The 18,199-nt window shown below is 54.5% G+C and overlaps 3 protein-coding genes across 3 annotated transcripts; all 3 read left to right on the top strand.

Annotated features, from left to right (window-relative positions):
* Window positions 1-331: 331 nt before the first annotated feature.
* On the top strand, window positions 332-1,445 carry A1O7_04962 (large subunit ribosomal protein L4e; the record flags this gene model as incomplete). The annotated part of the gene is made up of 3 exons (XM_007758972.1): window positions 332-410; window positions 476-626; window positions 683-1,445. The coding sequence occupies 3 exons, from the start codon at window positions 332-334 to the stop codon at window positions 1,443-1,445; spliced, it is 993 nt and encodes a 330-aa protein (XP_007757162.1).
* A 9,344-nt stretch (window positions 1,446-10,789) lies between these two features.
* A1O7_04961 (uncharacterized protein) lies at window positions 10,790-12,981 on the top strand (the record flags this gene model as incomplete). Its single annotated transcript, XM_007758971.1, has 2 exons — window positions 10,790-11,079; window positions 11,148-12,981. The coding sequence occupies 2 exons, from the start codon at window positions 10,790-10,792 to the stop codon at window positions 12,979-12,981; spliced, it is 2,124 nt and encodes a 707-aa protein (XP_007757161.1).
* A 1,736-nt stretch (window positions 12,982-14,717) lies between these two features.
* On the top strand, window positions 14,718-17,283 carry A1O7_04960 (uncharacterized protein; the record flags this gene model as incomplete). Its single annotated transcript, XM_007758970.1, has 3 exons — window positions 14,718-15,649; window positions 15,695-16,118; window positions 16,207-17,283. The coding sequence occupies 3 exons, from the start codon at window positions 14,718-14,720 to the stop codon at window positions 17,281-17,283; spliced, it is 2,433 nt and encodes an 810-aa protein (XP_007757160.1).
* Between the last annotated feature and the right edge of the window lie 916 nt (window positions 17,284-18,199).

Here is an 18,199-nt window from a genome sequence, read left to right as displayed (position 1 = left end):
ATTTCATCCCAAAAGGGAATAGTCCACAGACACCTCCAAATTTCGCAGGCTCGGCCATATCAATTGCATCGAACATTTCGACCTAGAACGACGACACCCTCCATCTCCCTCAAACACCGCACCGCCCACGAGAACTTTGTAAGATGTCGAACCGTCCCACCGTCGGCATCCTCGGCGGAGATGGCGCCAGCACAGGAGACACCCATCCTCTACCTGCTGTTTTCAGCTCCCCGATCCGTCCTGATGTCGTCCAGTACGCAGAATTCCCCTGGCGATCGCAAACGACAAAAAAATGAGCTGACGATGATCCCGCAGGACCGTTCACACCGGCATGGCGAAGAACAAGAGGCAGGCATACGCCGTGAGCGAGAAGGCAGGCGAGCAGACCTCGGCCGAGTCATGGGGCACAGGTGCGTTGGAAGCCACTACAGGAATAAAATCATCGGGTGGACGGACTCTGACACGAAATATCCAGGTCGTGCTGTCGCACGTATCCCTCGTGTCTCTGGTGGCGGTACACACCGTGCCGGCCAGGCCGCGTTCGGCAACATGTGCAGAGAAGGCCGCATGTTCGCGCCCACCAAGGTCTGGAGAAAGTGGCATCAGAAGATCAACTTGGGCCAGAAGTACGCATACCCTACGCTGTGATTCTAGGACACCTCTAACGTGTTGACCTCTGCAGGCGCTTCGCAACCGCCTCGGCCATCGCCGCCTCTTCTGTTCCCGCCCTCCTGCTCGCCCGCGGCCACCGCATCTCGACCGTCAGCGAAGTGCCCCTCGTCATCTCGAGCAAGATCTTCGAAGGCGCCGCGTTGGTCAAGACGTCTGCCGCCGCAGCCCTCTTGAAGGCCGTCGGCGCAGGCCCGGACATCGTCAAAGTGCAAAAGTCCCGCAAGCTCCGAGCCGGCAAGGGCAAGATGCGAGGTCGCCGCCACCGACAGCGCCGTGGTCCCTTGGTCGTCTACAACCCCGAGACGGACGGTCGGGAACTGGTCCGCGCGTTCCGCAACATTCCCGGCGTGGAGACGTCGTCGGTGTTCGCGATGAACTTGCTTCAACTCGCCCCGGGTGGTCATTTGGGCCGCTTCATCATCTGGACCTCTGCTGCTTTCGCGGCGTTGGATACCATCTACGGGTCTACGACTGAACCGTCGGCGCTGAAGAAGGATTTCCTCCTGCCCAGCAACGTCGTCTCCAACGCAGACGTCACTCGTCTGATCAACAGCTCTGAAATCCAATCGGTGCTCAGAGAACCAAAGGGCTACGCGACTACCAAACGTACCGGTGTGCAGAAGAAGAACCCGCTCCGCAACAGACAGGTCCTGCTTCGTCTCAACCCTTATGCCGCGCAGTACACGAAGGACAAGATGGGTCAGAAGGGCGTGGAACATGGCAAGCCGGAGCCCGTCAACGCCAAGTTCCATGAGACCTTGCACGAAAATTAGCCTGGTGTTTCGGGAAATGAAATAGTTGTGCTTTCTCAGGGGTGGTGGATAGCTACGAGTTGTCCGACCGCGTGCGGTGGCGGTGAGGAGGAAATGCACTGTGTTAGCCTTCTCCGAGCGTGGTCTGGGTGAAGTCTCCTGTGATGTCCTTTCTCATGGCCCATGACACACCTAGTTAGGAAATCAAAGACGTGAATCTTCCGATGAGTGCCTCCCTTCCGCGCCTGCGAATTATGGTGGTGTGTTTGAGTGAGAGGTGTAGCAAGATCATACATTCCGTGGTGTGTATTGCCGACCCAGCAGCTTCCTGGTGGTGAATCTCGACTCCTCGCCACAGCGCGACCACCATCAAATCTCGGATCACCCTATCGCACCGCTTATTCCACTTCAGACACCCCTGCAGAGGCAGGAAAACAAGCCTCTCTGCGGGAAGGTCCCAACTTCGTTCCGTGCGCTCTAGGTCAAGGGTATCGTCACGGAAATAGCTCCTATTGCCTCTCTTCTACTTACCTCGTGAGGACTGCCCCGTACGACTTGCATCGCATGCATCTCACTTTCGTTTCAGGCCTTGTCTAGTTGAAAGTGTGACGGCGGAAAAACGACCTACCAGATCGTTCACATGATGAATCATCATCTGCATCCGTCACAGTGGCACGCGAATCTCATTCACACAGGCAGGCCGTAGAGAAAGTGGGACTTTCATGTTGAGGCGTGGTCTGGACTTTTGTCAAGGTAAAATGTCAGACACTCTCCAAGGGTGCTGTATGGTTGGAAATGTTTCTCCAGTGAAGTTCAGGCTTGTGTCTCATCATGCCGGTGCGCGAGGGACGGGGGATGTACGGAGTAGATATTTGAGTATCCGTTCTCGTAGTGCATTGACAGAAGTGGAAGGACGCCACGACCGATGGTCGTGGAAAGGTTGTGCGTAGGTCTTGCTTTGCAGGCTCACCCGGCGCGGCGATTGCCGGATAAAAGTCATTGAACCATGCCGGTGATCAGGACGTGAACTTCGAGTTCGTGACGGATCCTGGTGGAGCCTGTTCCACGCAGGAGATTTTGCGTCCTCGCATGGGTTTGGTCAGATCCAGTTGTCGCGTGGACACTATCGGTGGAAAAGGCACCCAGAAGTCAATCTGTGGAAAAGGTTTCCTTTGATGGTTCTATGGCACAGGAGTCTCGAGAGTCAACAGTTAGGCTTTTGGCCTTGCTCTGTCGATTCGCGCTAGCGCTCAGCCGTTAGAGTCGTGACAGATTATGTTCCCATGCTGGGCGTTACGCCACTCCATCCCGTGGCAAGCTGATCGAGGTCAGTACAGGGTTTAGACGACCGATAGCGATGTGATGATGCCGTCAGTTTTGCAGGCAGATCAAGGCATGACCCCCTGAACAGGACGAGGTCCCGGCCCTTTTCCTGCATCGAGCTACATGCCTGGGCCGCAGCGAAATTAGTGGTGTATCGGTTCGGTGTTCATGGATGGGTGTGAACAGCCAGCGGGAGGTGGGATGGCCAGGAAGCGTCGAGCGGGTGTTAAGCCTTAACTGAACCTTCTTAAATGGAGCCTTGTGCGATTCTCCAGTCACACCGCTTGCGCATCAGCAGGGAATCTACCTCGTATCACGGGTCCATCCGATCTGGAGGACCAGATGACTGTCCGATGCCGAGTTGATCAATGATCCACATATTGTAGAAACGATGGACAAAGCAAGGGCAACGACGGGCCAGAGTCCTCGGCAATACGAGATCACAGTACAGCGCGGTTGGGGTCGAGCGGCCACGGCGTAGCCAAGGGTACCACGATCGTGGATTGATAGGCTCGGGTACGAGGTCGCACAGAATCGGGGACCGTGCCCCGCTCACCCACGATGCTGGAAGTCCTGATAGCCGCAAGTACATCCCGGTGGCTATGCAGCCAGTCATGGCTTGAAGAATTGCACTGTGACCTTGGTCCCAGGAGCTTGATCACTAGTACGGAGTATGAACTGGAAGAAAGGGCGTTGCTCTAGACACCCGCAGTCCTGAGTCCTATCATGGACGTGAAACAGAAATGGTGGCGCCACGGGCGTCAATCATACCTCCCCGAATCTAGTGGCATCAGTTGCCCTCACCGTCGATTGCCAGTCTATCGTAGTATTCAGCTCTTGCGGGACGGAACCTGAATGAGGATCGTGGATCCCTGTATTGCCAGTCCTGTTGTCGAGGCCCAAAGGACTCTTCAAGACGTATAGGAGGAGGCTGAAGCGAGAGTGATGGTTGACATGGGATCGGGCGGCTCCCTGAACATCAATGTCATGTCAGTCCGATTTGCTGCTGGCAGGGGTTGGGGCCAAAGAGAGCGGCTCTTGGAGACTTGTTCGTGGTCAGCACTGAGCTGCGACCATGAAAGGAACCTCATTCGCTCTGTGTGTGAGAAGGCAAACACGATAGCGAGACAGCAATAGTTGATTTCCACTTGCTGCGGGAAGCCGCGAAGCAAACACTACTCGCAATTGCGGCAATAGCGAGCGAGCTGGGTCCCGATCTCCAGAGAGAATCAAAGCAAGTGAAGTCTGTTTCATGGTTTTTGGGGGCCCTCAAGCCAAACATCGCAGCGAGCCGGTGCAGCCAGCCACTGTGCAGCCGCTTGTTGCGCATTGCATACAGCCTTTCCGCGTCGTTCTCTATTGAATGATTATGCAGTGATTCTTCACTGGGCAGTCCCGTGCGTGAGCTCTACAAGACGTCACGATGTCACAATCAAGGGCCGGCTAGGCAGTGTTCGGACATGGCCTTCCATCTTGGACTGGTCACAATGACAAGGATGTCAGCATGCAAGTCGACGAACGAGGCGAGGCTCTAGAGTCTGTCCACCCTAGCCTTCACTGCGCAGATGAGGACAGCTCAGCAATCAGATGCCCGCCGTTGCGCTAAAGGTCACTGGTGCCCTGCATCTCTTCAGGTGATCGACAATTCCTGCTGCTTCCTATGCCGGCACTTGTTAAGGCGAGGCTAAAACTGGTTTCGGAGCACGTCCGGATACGAGAGCATACGAAGACGAACCAGTCCCATTCCTGTTGTTTCAAGAGCTTGCGGAGAATCTGAGATTGATGTCGACTGCTCATCTTTTTCGTCTACGCAGGGCGTCCATCCTCTTGATATCTCGGATTGGCGCATTCAGCTATATACCTCGTCCCTTCGCCTTTCGCTTCGCATCGAAACAGGTGCTGCTCGCGGCTTGAGCTTGGTAGTGTAGTCCTACGATTTGCTATGGCACTTGATGATTACGTGGTCTGGAAGCCAGTATTTCTGCCGTCGCTGCATAGGGTCCTGCGGCTAACTGCCTCGCCTGTTATGTATGTATTTGGTGCAGAGTCCCGCTTACCAGTATCAAGACCACCAGCTTTTGAAAACCCCATCAACCGACACCGAAATCATCACGTGGCCAACAATGGGAATCTGAGTTTTCACTGTGCCCTCGTGCACATTCGACAGGATGCCGTCCACAGTACTCCGTAGAGGGGCAGCCGAAGCACGCGCTTAGGCCATTTGAGGACCAAGTGGCTGCCTTGAAACTTTTTCGTCGGAGCATCTGTGGCCCATAATCGTTCGTTCTCGGCCAATTTCATGCAGCTTGGCCCAACAAGCTGCCCGAGCTCAGCCGGTGGCCTCCCAAGAGAGTCTGTGGCTCGCTGATAGTAGTGGACCACCTTGGGCTTGGGATCGGGCGAATGAACCTCCTCTTATTGGCGGTTGGCACCCCTGCTCGCCTGGAGAAGTTCAGCATCTGGTATACGTACACAGTGCCCGGTATTGCCTCAGTGCCTCCCTTGTTCCAGTCCCGTTGAATTTGTTGTCGCACACAAAGCCCGAGTCCGAGCCAGTAAGCTCGATCTCTTAGCCATCTCCCACCAGTCACTCACACTGCTACTATGTACTGCCGCTACGGACTACGCCCTTACTATCCTGTGATACATTCCACCCGTCGCTCTTCTTGCAATATCGACGAAAATTGACGCGCTGCGTCGAAATGGCGGCAAATAGATCTACTGCCGTTACCATCTCTACTGTTCTCAGCAGTCGTCCCGCTGAAAGACCGATGCTGGACGTGGCGATCTCTCAGATTCGGACTGTTGGTCGCTCGTGACAAGAGCAAGAAGCAGGGCCTTTCTGCTGATCCCCGATATCTGATCTTAGACCAGAGATACTCGTACTAGTGCCCACCACCGGCTGATGTCCCGAAAGGAGCACCAAGGGGATGGTGTATCACTACCTGTTAGAGCGAAGTTAGTCACAACTACCGCCAGCCACAGACGCCAGCATGCTAGGAAGCCTAAAAACGATTGCTGAAGATGGTCTTCACCAGCAAATCACCAGGGAGATTTCAGGGCCTCCTTCAAGCTCTGCAAGGTGCCCGGTGTGCTCACACTTCGTGCACAGCGCTTCTGGTACTCCCGGGGTTGGAACGGGCCTTCTCTGGATCAACCCAGCACCCGAAGCCCCTTGCCCAACAGCCAGCACTAAGCATGCGGCAGGATGCATCTGGAAAGATTTGCAGGTAGCTCGAAAACTGCTTTTGTGACCTGTCACATTTTTCCCAAGAACAAGTCTAAGCTGTTTGTGATTATCAAGCCTATGGGCACTGCCTGCGAAACTCGGCTTGGTATGTGTGCGCCGTTTCCTCCGTCGAACTGAATCCCCCACAAGGAGGCACTGCAGCTATCCTGAGTCTAAACGCGTCGTAACAACAGGATCCATTGACTCTGTGCCGAGATTTTCGGCTTCGGAGAGTGCTAGCCTGTTTTCAAGCGAGCGAGGCCATGCAGAACTGCCGCTCGTGGGCGGTCCAGGGACACGACTACGCCGCGGCAGCTGCAGTCATTGGTCAGGTAGCTCGCTTGCCGCAGAGCTACTCCGTCCTGATGCCGCCGCCAGAAATCGAGGCGAATCTACCTCGTAATTCGTCAAGCGCGATGGTTTCAAGCCCGGGGAAGCCCCCACCGAACACTTTCCCATCTGCAACCAGCTCGGCACCGCCTGGGGAGAGCGCAGGCCCGATCATGGAGTGATACGTAAAGACTTCCTGCCCATTCGGTGTCCAAGTGAACAGATCGCTGTCCGCGATGCCTTTCTCAGGTGCTAGACCCATTCGCCAAAGTGATCACTGCAGAGAACGGACGGAACGCATTGTTCCACCATCGTTGGTCCCCTTTGAGGCTTTCGCTAGCGAGCACCAGACACAGAGCAAGTACGAAAGCCACCCACAATTATCAATCATCATTCCAGTCGGCTGATCCTCAGCTGCACAATTATGCTCTACGAGTGTTCAGTCCGCTTGGCACTTCGGCACAGTAATTCAACCGACCGATCTCGCGCAGAGTCCTGGGAGTCGAAGACCACACGAGCTGAAACGAGGAGTCGTCTGCGAAAACAACACAGACGGGCATACTCGAAAAGCCACCACCAGAATTTCTCTGCTCCGGTCCGCTGAGACCTGGCTGTGTCGATCTCCCTTCTCAAGGAGCTCCTACTTTTCCCTGAACGGGGAGTGACGGGGCTTTGCTCCTAACATTGCACTTTCTCGTGTCGCCGATCTTCAAGATTGCGCCAAAACGCACGAAGGTTAGGGCTAGGGGCACTTGCACGGAACAGAACTGATCCCGTGTATTAGCCGACTAAGGCACATTCTGATTGCAAGCATGTCGAGCTGAGAAGGACACGGAAGTTGCTGCTCAAGGCCCCTTTAACGCACCTCAAAAGTGGTTCGCCTTTGCGGGTCAAAGCCTGCCGATACCAATGGCCCAGCACCAAAAAGTGTGAAAAAGCAACAACATCCTATTCCGAACAGAAAGGCAAGTCCCGCCATGGCACCAGAGTGTCCGCGAGGCTTGGATTTCGAGCCACGCCAGGGAAGCTGGTGCAGCGACGAGCTCGTATTCCCCAGTCACAGCAGGCCACTAGGCGTCTCAAGGGCGGTAGGCGTGCCGGTCCAGCCGCAGGACCCCTCAGGGACAGTGCCGATCCCCGGCCTGACATCCCCTAGCTCAAACATTTGCCGTGGGGTGATAGATTCTGGAATAGCTTGAAGCCGAGAGTCACCCCCTCATTTGACGGCAACCTCTCCTTGGACAGCAGTTCGCTCGTAAAGTCAAACCAACCACAGGGGATGTCTTCTCTCCACTTGACGCCGATGCCATGTGGCTTTGGCAGCATGCCAGACTCCTTGGACGTTCACACCTAAAAACACGACTGGGATTCTCTGATGACTCTTGTTTAAGCTACAGGGACGGGTCGCCCGCTTAAAACGATGGGTGATTCCGAGGAATCTTGCTGAAGCTCGATCCCAGCGACATGATTACAACGGAGGTTTAGAAATGGTAGCCCGCATGCCTAGGTGGATTATGGACGGTCGCGGTTGGTGGGTAGAGAGACACCGGGGTCCCAGCCTCAAGATTGTGCCAGTGCTTTGTCGAAGCGTCTTGGCTTGGATTGGATGGCTCGTTTTCCCAGCCGTGAGCGGGATGCTGGTGTGGCGGGACTCCTACAGGCTGCACTTTCTCGGTCATAGTGTCCACCTGTATTGTCGTTGAATAAATTACGCAATCATGGTTCATGATGAGGGCTAGGTGAGGGCACTTGAAGGGTGGTTGAGATCAGATGACAGCGCGTGCCGTCCTGCCCAGCATATCTGTGAGATCCTTCGTGCTTCCATTAGACCTATCTCGGGAGGATCTTGGGCCGCAGTCCGTGTACGAGAGCGATTTAGGGTGTACTTCACACATCCAACTTGAACGCACAGTGTGTGTTTTTAAATATCTCGGCATCACCATGCTAGAACTCTGCGAATCTTGATTGTTTCCTCGCTTCTCGACATCAGTGGTTGCTGGCCACAGCGTTAATGGTAGCGGACACTACGCCGTCGAAACTGTTCAGCCGCTATGATTCGTGCACATACTGTGGCTATGCACTATCTAGATCGTGAGTGCCGACCTCGACTTCCGATTTGCTTCGTGTTTGCTTGATGCAGCTATGGTGGCGCATTATTGACCCCTGCTACATCCTCTGGCCAGCGGGGCTTGGGTCATTCCGGGAGATGACCAACCGGGAAGGGCTTCTTCCTGTTGCTCTGCTTCTTCGTATACAGTACTGTACCTCCGAGCCAAACAGGTAGAAAGGGGCGTCCCAGGCAATATCATAGTCATTGTCTGTTGCTTGCGCACGCACAGCACGCTGTTGTCACACCCCAACAGGCGGTACTGTTCATGTGTCGGCGACGGGCAGTGGTGATCTTCGCCACATTCCATAGTGAAGTATTGTTTCGGTTGCCCGTTAATTAGCTGTACGTACACTACCCCTATCGCCTGGACCCTCGCCTGCTTTTTTGGGATCGGGACACATAGTACGATGTACTCACAGTGGCTGCGCGCAGAACCATTGCATGTCCGTTGCTCGGTGTGCGCGCTCGAGCCTGCAGAGTCTAGGCCACGGTTTTGTGAGGGTGTCTAGCTTGCAAGTCCGGCGGTCTCGTCCTCCCGCGCAGGCACCGGCTGTTTTCCCCACACGCCAATTTTGCTTGCACGGTTGTAATCGTACTGTAAGTTAGTGCCAACAATTTCTGGCGTAACCATGGAATCTGAGCTCCGGGGCCAGCCTAGGGCCCTCTACTGCGTACGGGCGTCTTCTGTGTCCCAAGACTTCGGCCTTCTGCGCCCACTTGAGTCTACGGCGCTGCACCTTCATGCATGACTTTTTCTTTGCCGACTTTGCAGCACTTGGGCTGGTACCTGTCATCACTCCACCTTTTTAATCCCTGTCAACTGCAACTCCGTCTTGTGTCTTGACCCTTGCACAGTTTCCACCAAAGCGCGAACCTTGCTCGTATGCCCTGCGGTGTCATGGTTCCACCCTGCGTCCAGGTTGCGCCCCAGCATTCCTAGCACGGCGTCCACGATCCTTGCTTCTTAGAGCTCAGTGATCCTGGCAAGCCATCAGCAAGGGTCAAGATGGCATGCGTGCGGTCACTTTGGGCTGGCCTCCGGGTTACGCAGTTCATATGCGAACCCACGAGGCCGCCAACCCCGTTGAGATCGACCATTCAAGCCAGGCGCCATGCCATTCAATCACCTCAACAATTGGCCTTGAACTCCAGGACGGGCCCTCCCACATGACTGTTGACGCAAAAGACATCTTCCGCACGGCCCGCTGGGAATCTCATCTGATCTTACATCGTTCTCCGACTGAATTCATTTTAGATACCACACACCCCTCACCCGCGCCTACCTTCCATGCCACCGGCTTACTTTGAATTGAGCGTTCAGTTTTTCTCCACTTCCCGCTACCTGATCTTGCCAGAGGCGACGTCCGAGGCATAGGAAAGGAAGCGTTGCACCGTACGGGCTACACATACAGCACTACCACACCAATAGACCCGACTCGCTACTGACTTGGTTTTCGAGGGATTCATTGGAGAACGTGGGTACTCTGTGGTGGGCTCTCGTCGACTTGACTTGAACACGGCCAAATCAAGGGTCTATATGTCCAAGTCCAGCGAACGTTACATGACACAGGAATCACGGTAACCCTGGTTGGGAAGTCAAGGCTTCAATACTTCGACCTTTCGACTGCGGTGTAACATTTACGGTCTCCAAGCGTTTCTCATGCCATGCAGCCGAGCCCGAAACTTCATTTGTGCGGAGTTTTGAAGAACCACGATAACGAGGCAGCCTGCAAGGAGCAACCGCTGGCCGCGTGACGAGCACCTGCTACGGAGTCAAGCGTCACTGTGAACGGCCATTTCGACCTGGACTTATTACGCCCACTTCGGACCACGTTCTACGACATTTAACCAGAAGGAGAGCTGCTTGGTAGCACCTTACCCAAAGCCGTCTCAGAAGGCGTGCAAAGTGTGTCAATGGCAACAGGTGTCGTGCTGCCTCGAGAACCCGGAGTCGACGCGTGGCACGATACCGAGCACAAACTAGGCCCTTGTCCAACTTTGAACGAATCTTCACGCCTAATATCTGGCTCAATGGCTCGGCCGCCACCGGGCGCCGAGCCGACGGAGGATACGTTCTCACGCAGACAGAGTTTACCGCCTCTCAGTCAATTTCTGTCTGATGCTGGACATCCAGCCATATTTCCACAGGCCAGGTCTCAACAGATTCGAGCGGAACCATCGCTGGCCAGTCGCGTGTCACTAAACCACTATGACGTGCCGAACAACTCCTTCCGACCTTCGGACAGACATCAGGGACCCTCTGCTGACCCGTCGCTCCCACCGCGAAATGGCCACCACGAAACGCACAATGGACATACCTGGTGCTACCCGTGCACAAGTCCGATGGGGACTCACTCAGCTGCGGCTGGAACCATGACGACGTCCCTATCGCCCGATCGCATACCTAGGCCTGTGATGGTACGAGAAGAAATCGTTCCTGCCAGAGGCGTCTGCTACGTCTATGACGACGGCACAAGAATACAAAAGCCCAGCAATATCGAGGCCGTCAACCCAAAATGGGGCACAACTAAAGCGGGCAAACCAAGAAAACGCCTCGGGCAAGCCTGCAATACCTGTCGCGAGAAGAAGATCAAGTGTGATCCCAGTACCCCCAAATGCATACAGTGCCAGAAATTTAGCCGTGAATGTAAATTCGACACAGTGTACGTTCCTCTTCCCTTTCCTCCATACAATGAAGCTGACTTGTCTTAAGCTCACGGCCCACACCCAGACCCTCCGATCAACCACCACCAATGCCCACGGCCTCGCCGTCGATGGCCAATACCGCTATCAAGAACGAGTCTTCCTCTCGTCGAGGTTCGACAGCTTCCGCAGACCCATTACTGCAGGACCATCCTTTCGGTCGAGCAGGACCGAGATCCTCAATTCAGATCGAAAGCCTGCTGTCTCCGGCTTTGCGCGACGATGATGATCGTGACGAAAGCCCAGACAACCGACCACCGACGAAGAAGCTTCGCGTGTCATTGTCTCCTCACCCTGCGTCCGATGGTTGGCCAGCAGAGAGTGTAGGGTCTGAGTCTTGGAGTGGCTCGCTCGAGTCGCCGTCGACCATGACCAAGTTCAGTTGGGCAGCTGATCCCACCGAAGTGGACCGCGAGATGACTCTTTACTACGTGAACAAGTACTTTAATCACGTCGACGGTGCGACAACGTGCATCCTGCCACGGAAAGCGTTCTTGCGATGGGTCAAGGAGTGCTCAATGAAGTCATCGGTCGAAAAGATGCTGCTCTACGCTGTGCTGGCCATGGGAACTGTCTTCTCACACCGTGCTGAAACCGCGCGTCACCAGGATCTATTCATCGACATTGTGAACAACGCCGTTCAGGAGACTGGAAACACCTTCACCCTGCAACTGGTGCAAACGAAGCTGATATTGGGTCTCTTTGCCTTCTCTCAAGGCCAGAATAACCGTGCAATGGACTTCTGCGGCTCGGCGCTGCGAATCGCCTTGGGACTTCAATATCACACCGAGGAAGGCATCGCTTCCCTCGATGCCAAGAATGGTTTTGACTTTGGTTTGAATTATGCCACGCTAGTGGAATGTCGGCGTAGAGCATTCTGGGCGGCATACATCATGGACTGTTTCAACGCTTGCTGCTCGATGCCTATCACCTCGGTCGGTCGGGCGGAATGCCATCTACGCCTGCCATGCTCACAACCAGCCTATCAAGGGGGTGAGATCCCAGTGACTCCTTTCAGTCTCTCTACCGACCTAGGAGACCAGTCGGCGACTCCCGACAACATTGCCCACGTCGGGGTGCTTGGGTATCTCGTAGAGATCGCCACCATCTTTAAAGAGGTGATGCGTAGGATCTCCAAGAGCAAACCACAAGCTTCCGAGGAGGATCGGTTGTCCATGGAGGCATTTCAACAGGACGCACTGCGGCGGCTCGATGTATGGGATCCCTTGATGAGGAAGTACTTGTATCAGGTCCGAGATGGCAGGGAGCCCGTCAATGGCCTACACATCCTCTATCACTACACGGCAATGCTATTGCACCGCCACATGCGGTACTCGGAAGCCAGCAAAGTACAGATTGTCGAGAACGTGCGGGGCGCGTTCAAGCATGCTCGACTGATGATGGTAATGGTGCAGGAACTGAGCAATCACGAAGAGAAGGAGACTCCGTCGTTCCGATTCGCAACGCTGAGTCCTTTCAGCGGCTACGCCATCACGGCAGCCTTGGACGTCATCACCGCGGCCGGCACCATGGCGGACCTGATGGATCAGAAGAGCCGAATCATGTCCTTGCTATCAAGTGGAATCGAGGCACTGGAGGGCCTGGCGGACTTTTGGGAGAGCGCCCGTGGACAGCGCGACATGATCAAGAAGAGATTCGGTGTTCTCTTGCTCGCCACGAATAAAGCTTGCGACTTCAACGGGGCATTTTACTTCGGTGAGTCGATGCAGAGTCCTTTCGACTTGGACCAGGACATCGTCTACGGGCTGCCACGCCCACAGTATCTCGAGGCACTGGGATGGGACGATAGAATTCATCGCGAAGAGGACTTTCACCAGCTGGACAAGCCCGTGGAACTGTGACGAGCAGGTGCTCATGACGGTCGCAGATATCATGGGTATGGGTAACGAAAACGAACGAACGAACGAGGTTTATGAGAATTGAGAACGAGCACAGCAGGCACAGGGCATGGGAAGAGTAACGATCACTTGTACAGAAAGGACACAAAAGGACCACAGAAACATTCAAAGCGCAGGGCGAAGCCTCCATTCTGAGTTTATACCCACCGAGAGAGTTTTGACGGTCGACAGTACAGTACAAAAAGCGGGCGGGATCGAGAACGTCCACGTTACACGAGTCCTGTCAATGGTGCGGGTGGGCATGTCTGTCTATATAACCTTTACAAGAAAGCGAGACCTAATCTTAGATTTATCTTCTCTGCCCTTTCAACCTTAAGGGCAAGCAATCAGACGTTCCGGAGTGGTTCAAAAAGTGTAAGACGGTCGTAGACTCCGATCTTGGACAGTATGGTTCGAAACCTCAGCCTCGGTACGGAGTACATATTGCGGGTTTCTCGGGTCGAGATTGACTATATACAGTAGGTACCTGCACAGGCTCAGACCCCCTCTGCTAAAAACTGTGTACGCAGGCACCGCACAGGCAATCTGCACACACTGAACCTAGTCTAGTTGCATTACTGTATGTGCGTCCCCAGCAGTTTGGCTCTAAGAGTATCAAGGTGCCAGCCATTGCTCCTTTTCGCCACAACTTTCCATGACCGCAAAGACTCTTAGTGACTTCGGAACAAGAACAGTCCAAGCGCCGTAGAGCGGGCTTTTTGGAAACGCCAGGTAGACTACGGGGAAGTCAGCGAAAATAGAGGGATGTGGTTGCTACAGGAGGATGTGGTGGGTGGAAGGGATGTGATGGTTGCAAATTGATGCGGTGGTTCGAGAGGGATATGGTGGTTGTCCACAGTAGATATGCCTGTGCAGAAGGTCAATCTCGAGTCGAGGTTGCCACGCCAAGTAACGCGGGGAAAGAGCCGCTTAGCCACTGGCGTCATCAGACGCCCGCAACCACTGCGGCTCAATAAATCAGCGCGTGGCGCACGTGCTCACATCGGCCGAGCCAAGAGAAAGTCCCGGTGAAAGTCGTCCAAGCTTGTGCCGAAGATCACGGGGCTCGTGGTCACGAACTTCGACATCATCCCTTCTCTCTTGGTCTGGTCTGTGTTGCTCTATTTCGGAGCTTCTTTACTGCCGTTGCTCTCCGCCTATGGGAGGCACAAGCTTCATGCAAAGTTCTTTTCCACAGACCAATGGCCGTCGTAACCACGCGATGTGCCTTGCATTGGTTCGACCGGTGTGAGGGACGAATGAGAAGTCCCGGTCACGGCTTTGTCTGAACCTAGCTTGACAGGCCGACAGAGCCTCATCGCGTGATGCTCGATGCACAAGAACAGCCCCTTCAAGCAGTGGTGGGTCTTGCCGCTAGAAGCCCGAATTGTACCTACGCACAGCTCGTTGCTGGGTGGTTGCCTGCCTGAAGCTACAGCCGTTGCACTTCTTGCACATGGTCACCATGCAGTGCAGCCTGCCGAGCCGCGTAACGCGTCCAGGAGCTGAACGGGCCTAGACGCACCGACCCTTCTAAACAAGAAGCATATGTCCGGGTTTGCTGCCTGTGACCTATCCCTTGGAGCTGCAAGTGCAGACACGGCGCATGGATAAGAACGCCATGGGTGCCTGGCACGGGCCCGGCTCCAGTGCTATATAAGGACTTGCGTCGCTTCTACCTCTTGCTCACTCCGGCAGAGATGTCTTCCCTCAACGGTCTGGCTCAGAGCAATATGGCTTTTTCCAATCACTCTCTATTCAACGTCTCTTCGGGCCCTTTCCGCCTGCCCCTCACGGTCCTTGAAACCGTCTTACCAGGCACCTCCTTGCTCGCTGGCTTTCTCCTTGGATCCGGCGCTGATGCGCCGTTATTGGCCTCTTGGATAGCCGTCATTACCGCTGCATGGGCAACCATGCGCTTTGGCCTGGCGGCCTTTATCGACCCTCTCTTGAATTCCCTTACCTCGTGCGTGGTTGTGGAAGATTACGACCCTATCTACAGCCATGTTCTCAGCTGGGCTAGCGCTCAAAAGCGCCTACAGAACATACGATCGCTTCGAACGCAAACTGCAGGGCAATACTATGAGGCCTTTGCTGATGGCTTCGAGGAGGACGACGACAACCATCAACTGCAGCTTCGCGAGACCATGTCAGAGGATCTGATCTTCAACTTCAACAGTTGGGCTGCCCGTGCTCCGCCGCAATATCGACCCCACTCCTCCTCGGGTTGGTTCCTGCATGACTACCGCCTGTTCCGGCTGTCCAGGAATCGTGATCGTGTTGCCAGCGAGATAGGATTTGTCTATGAGAAAGAGCGTTTGGATATCTCAGTTCTCTGGCTGTCCCCCAAGCCCATCAAGAAGTTGATTGAAGAAGCCCGAGAATTCGTCCTTGCCCGTCGAACATATACGACCACGATCAAACGTCCGGCGCCAAAATCGCAGCGGAATTCCCGTCCCCAGGCCTGGACGACGATGGCAAGCAGACCAAGTAGATCTATGGCGACTGTTGTGCTGGACAACTATCAGAAGGCCCACATTCTGACAGATTTCAACGAATTTCTCCACCCGCGGACTGCACGATGGTATAGCAATCGAGGTATACCGTACAGGCGAGGTTATCTATTCCATGGGTGTGTAACTCACTGTCCTTGAGATGCATGCTGATTCAGATGTAGTCCCCCTGGAACCGGCAAGACGTCGCTCTCGTTTGCGCTGGCAGGGGTGTTCGGGCTTGACATCTACTCAATTGCGCTGTCCGATCCATCGCTCACAGAGGAAGACCTAGTCTTACTCTTCAACAGCTTGCCCAAGCGCTGCATCCTCCTCCTTGAAGATATCGATACGGCTGGCCTGGGTCGGGCCCCAGGTACCAGGCGCGAGAGCAAGTCGATCGCCAAAGACGGGCAGAGCAAACGAGATTCACTCTTGCAGGATGTGGAAGAAGAGGAGATTCAGAGCTCCGGTACCCCTACGGCCCCAAAACCGAATCTGCCTCATGCAGTCGCAAAGGAACCGACCTTCAAGAACACAGTCACTCTGTCAGGTCTGCTGAATGCTATAGATGGCGTCGCATCTCAAGAGGGCAGGGTGCTTATCATGGTAAGCCTGTCACTGTGCGGTGTGTCACCTGGAGAACTCGGCGCATGCTATTCGGTCGCCGAAGTCACAAGCTAACCAGTTGAGGCAGACCACAAACCACCCGGAGAGGCTGGACCCGGCCCTGACTCGGCCAGGCCGAGTAGACTTGTCCATCAAGTTCGATCTAGCGAACAGGCAACAAGTCAAGGACCTTTTCATGCGCATGTACTGTGCCGATACTCTGGGGATGATAAAACAGCCTACCAAGATTAGCCACATATTACCGAACGAAGGCGCACCTGGAGATCAGAATGGTCAAGCGTCCAGTATTGGCACTGATGGTGGGAATGAACTTCGTGTGCACAGCGACAAGGAAGGCGACTCTGCTCCCCCACTCATCTCCCAGCTTGCCGACGAGTTCGCAAATGCTCTGCCCGATCGAACCTTTTCGCCCGCGGAGATCCAGGGATTTCTCCTCGTGCGAAAGGGAGACCCTCCCCAAGCCCTGGCGGATGTCGCTGCGTGGCGAGACGGGCACTTGCAGAAGAAGACGAGTCACACAACCGAGGGCATCGACGAGCGCAGGGCTGAACCAAATGGCTTGAACGTCAAAGCGGAAAGTAGACCTTCGATTCCTCCAGAGAAAAACAGCGCCAGTACGACGAAAGCGACAGAAAGACCAGCTGCGGCTCGCGTGAATGGCCCTTCACCTGCGTCCAGTGACGGACCGGTAGGCAAGACAACAGCAAATGCTTCCAACAACGATGCCCCAGAACTTAGTGCCCTGCCACCGACCAAAGGCCCCAACGACGCGACGGCCATTTGTGAGACTTCAAAGGCCCCTCACGCCAAGATGATTTCCAACACGGAAGCACGTAGAGTCGAGACACATGATCGAGCATCACTACCCCAGCACGATTTGCCAGGCTACCTGGGCGTGGAAACCGAGGCTGGTGATGACAATGACGAGCATCGGCCCAATGACGGGATCACGCCCGGCAATGGCATTGACCATAATGACCAGGGAAACGACGACGACGAGGAGGACGATGATGATGACGACGATGATGACGACGACGACCATGACGACCACAATAACCACGACGGCAGGCCGACGACCCACCCATGGTTCACTTCCCCCCGAGGTGACTCCCGCAGCGTCTTTGGCCCATCGCACAGAATGTAACGGTACTTTCTGGCGGCGGCAGCGCCGAGTTTCAGTCGGCTATAGTAACAACGCATCCATCTATGCTAAGTTAGGAAGGCACAACATACTCTACTCCGGAGATACGGGGCGTACATACACACGGGCCTGGCAGGAAGGGCGTGCGGGAGGGCAAGGGGCGGTCCGATCAAGGAACAGGAAACGGTGGAGCAGCAGTTGAACTCACTGGTTGACTCATCGACTGATCTATTGGTTGGCTGGGGTTGGAGCAAGCAGGAAGGTACAAGAGAAGAACAGACAGGGATGGGAGGAGGGAACCGGCGAGGTTTGAAGATGGAAGCAAAAAATCTTACAAGGGTACAAAGCACATGCGGATATGCTTTCCTTGCAGCGAGCGAATCCAAGAAACGAGAAACGAGAAATGAGAAAATACTGATAGGGATCAAATAGGTTATAAATTATACACGTGAAACAAGAAACAAGAAACAAGAAATACTGATAGTGAGCGACTAGATTATATGTACATGTATGCGATCGAGCATGAGTATACGCCTGAGTATGAGTATGAGCATGAGTACGGAGTATCACTACCAGTAGTATGGAATGGCAGTAATCGGTATCCGAGGGCGTTATAGTACATGTGCAACTCGCTATGTATCACCCGTGATTTATGATGATTGATAAAGAGTGTTTTTTCTGTCAGAACTCGACCACACGAGCGTACATGCTACCACGTGTTAGATACTATATTTACAAGGCCGGCGGAGATACCCCGTATATACATACGTGCTGCACAGAGCATAAAAAAAGAGAAGAGGGAAGCTTGTTTCTTGTACTTTATCTCACATTCCGTGGCTGGTACTTTATCTCACATTCCGTGGCTGGTACTTTATCTCACATTCCGTGGCTGGTACTTTATCTCACATTCCGTGGCTGG

Source organism: Cladophialophora yegresii (genome assembly GCF_000585515.1).
Source record: "Cladophialophora yegresii CBS 114405 chromosome Unknown aczIN-supercont1.3, whole genome shotgun sequence".
In the NCBI taxonomy this organism is placed as follows: Eukaryota; Fungi; Ascomycota; class Eurotiomycetes; order Chaetothyriales; family Herpotrichiellaceae; genus Cladophialophora; species Cladophialophora yegresii.
This window is presented reverse-complemented; position numbering and strand designations above follow the sequence as displayed.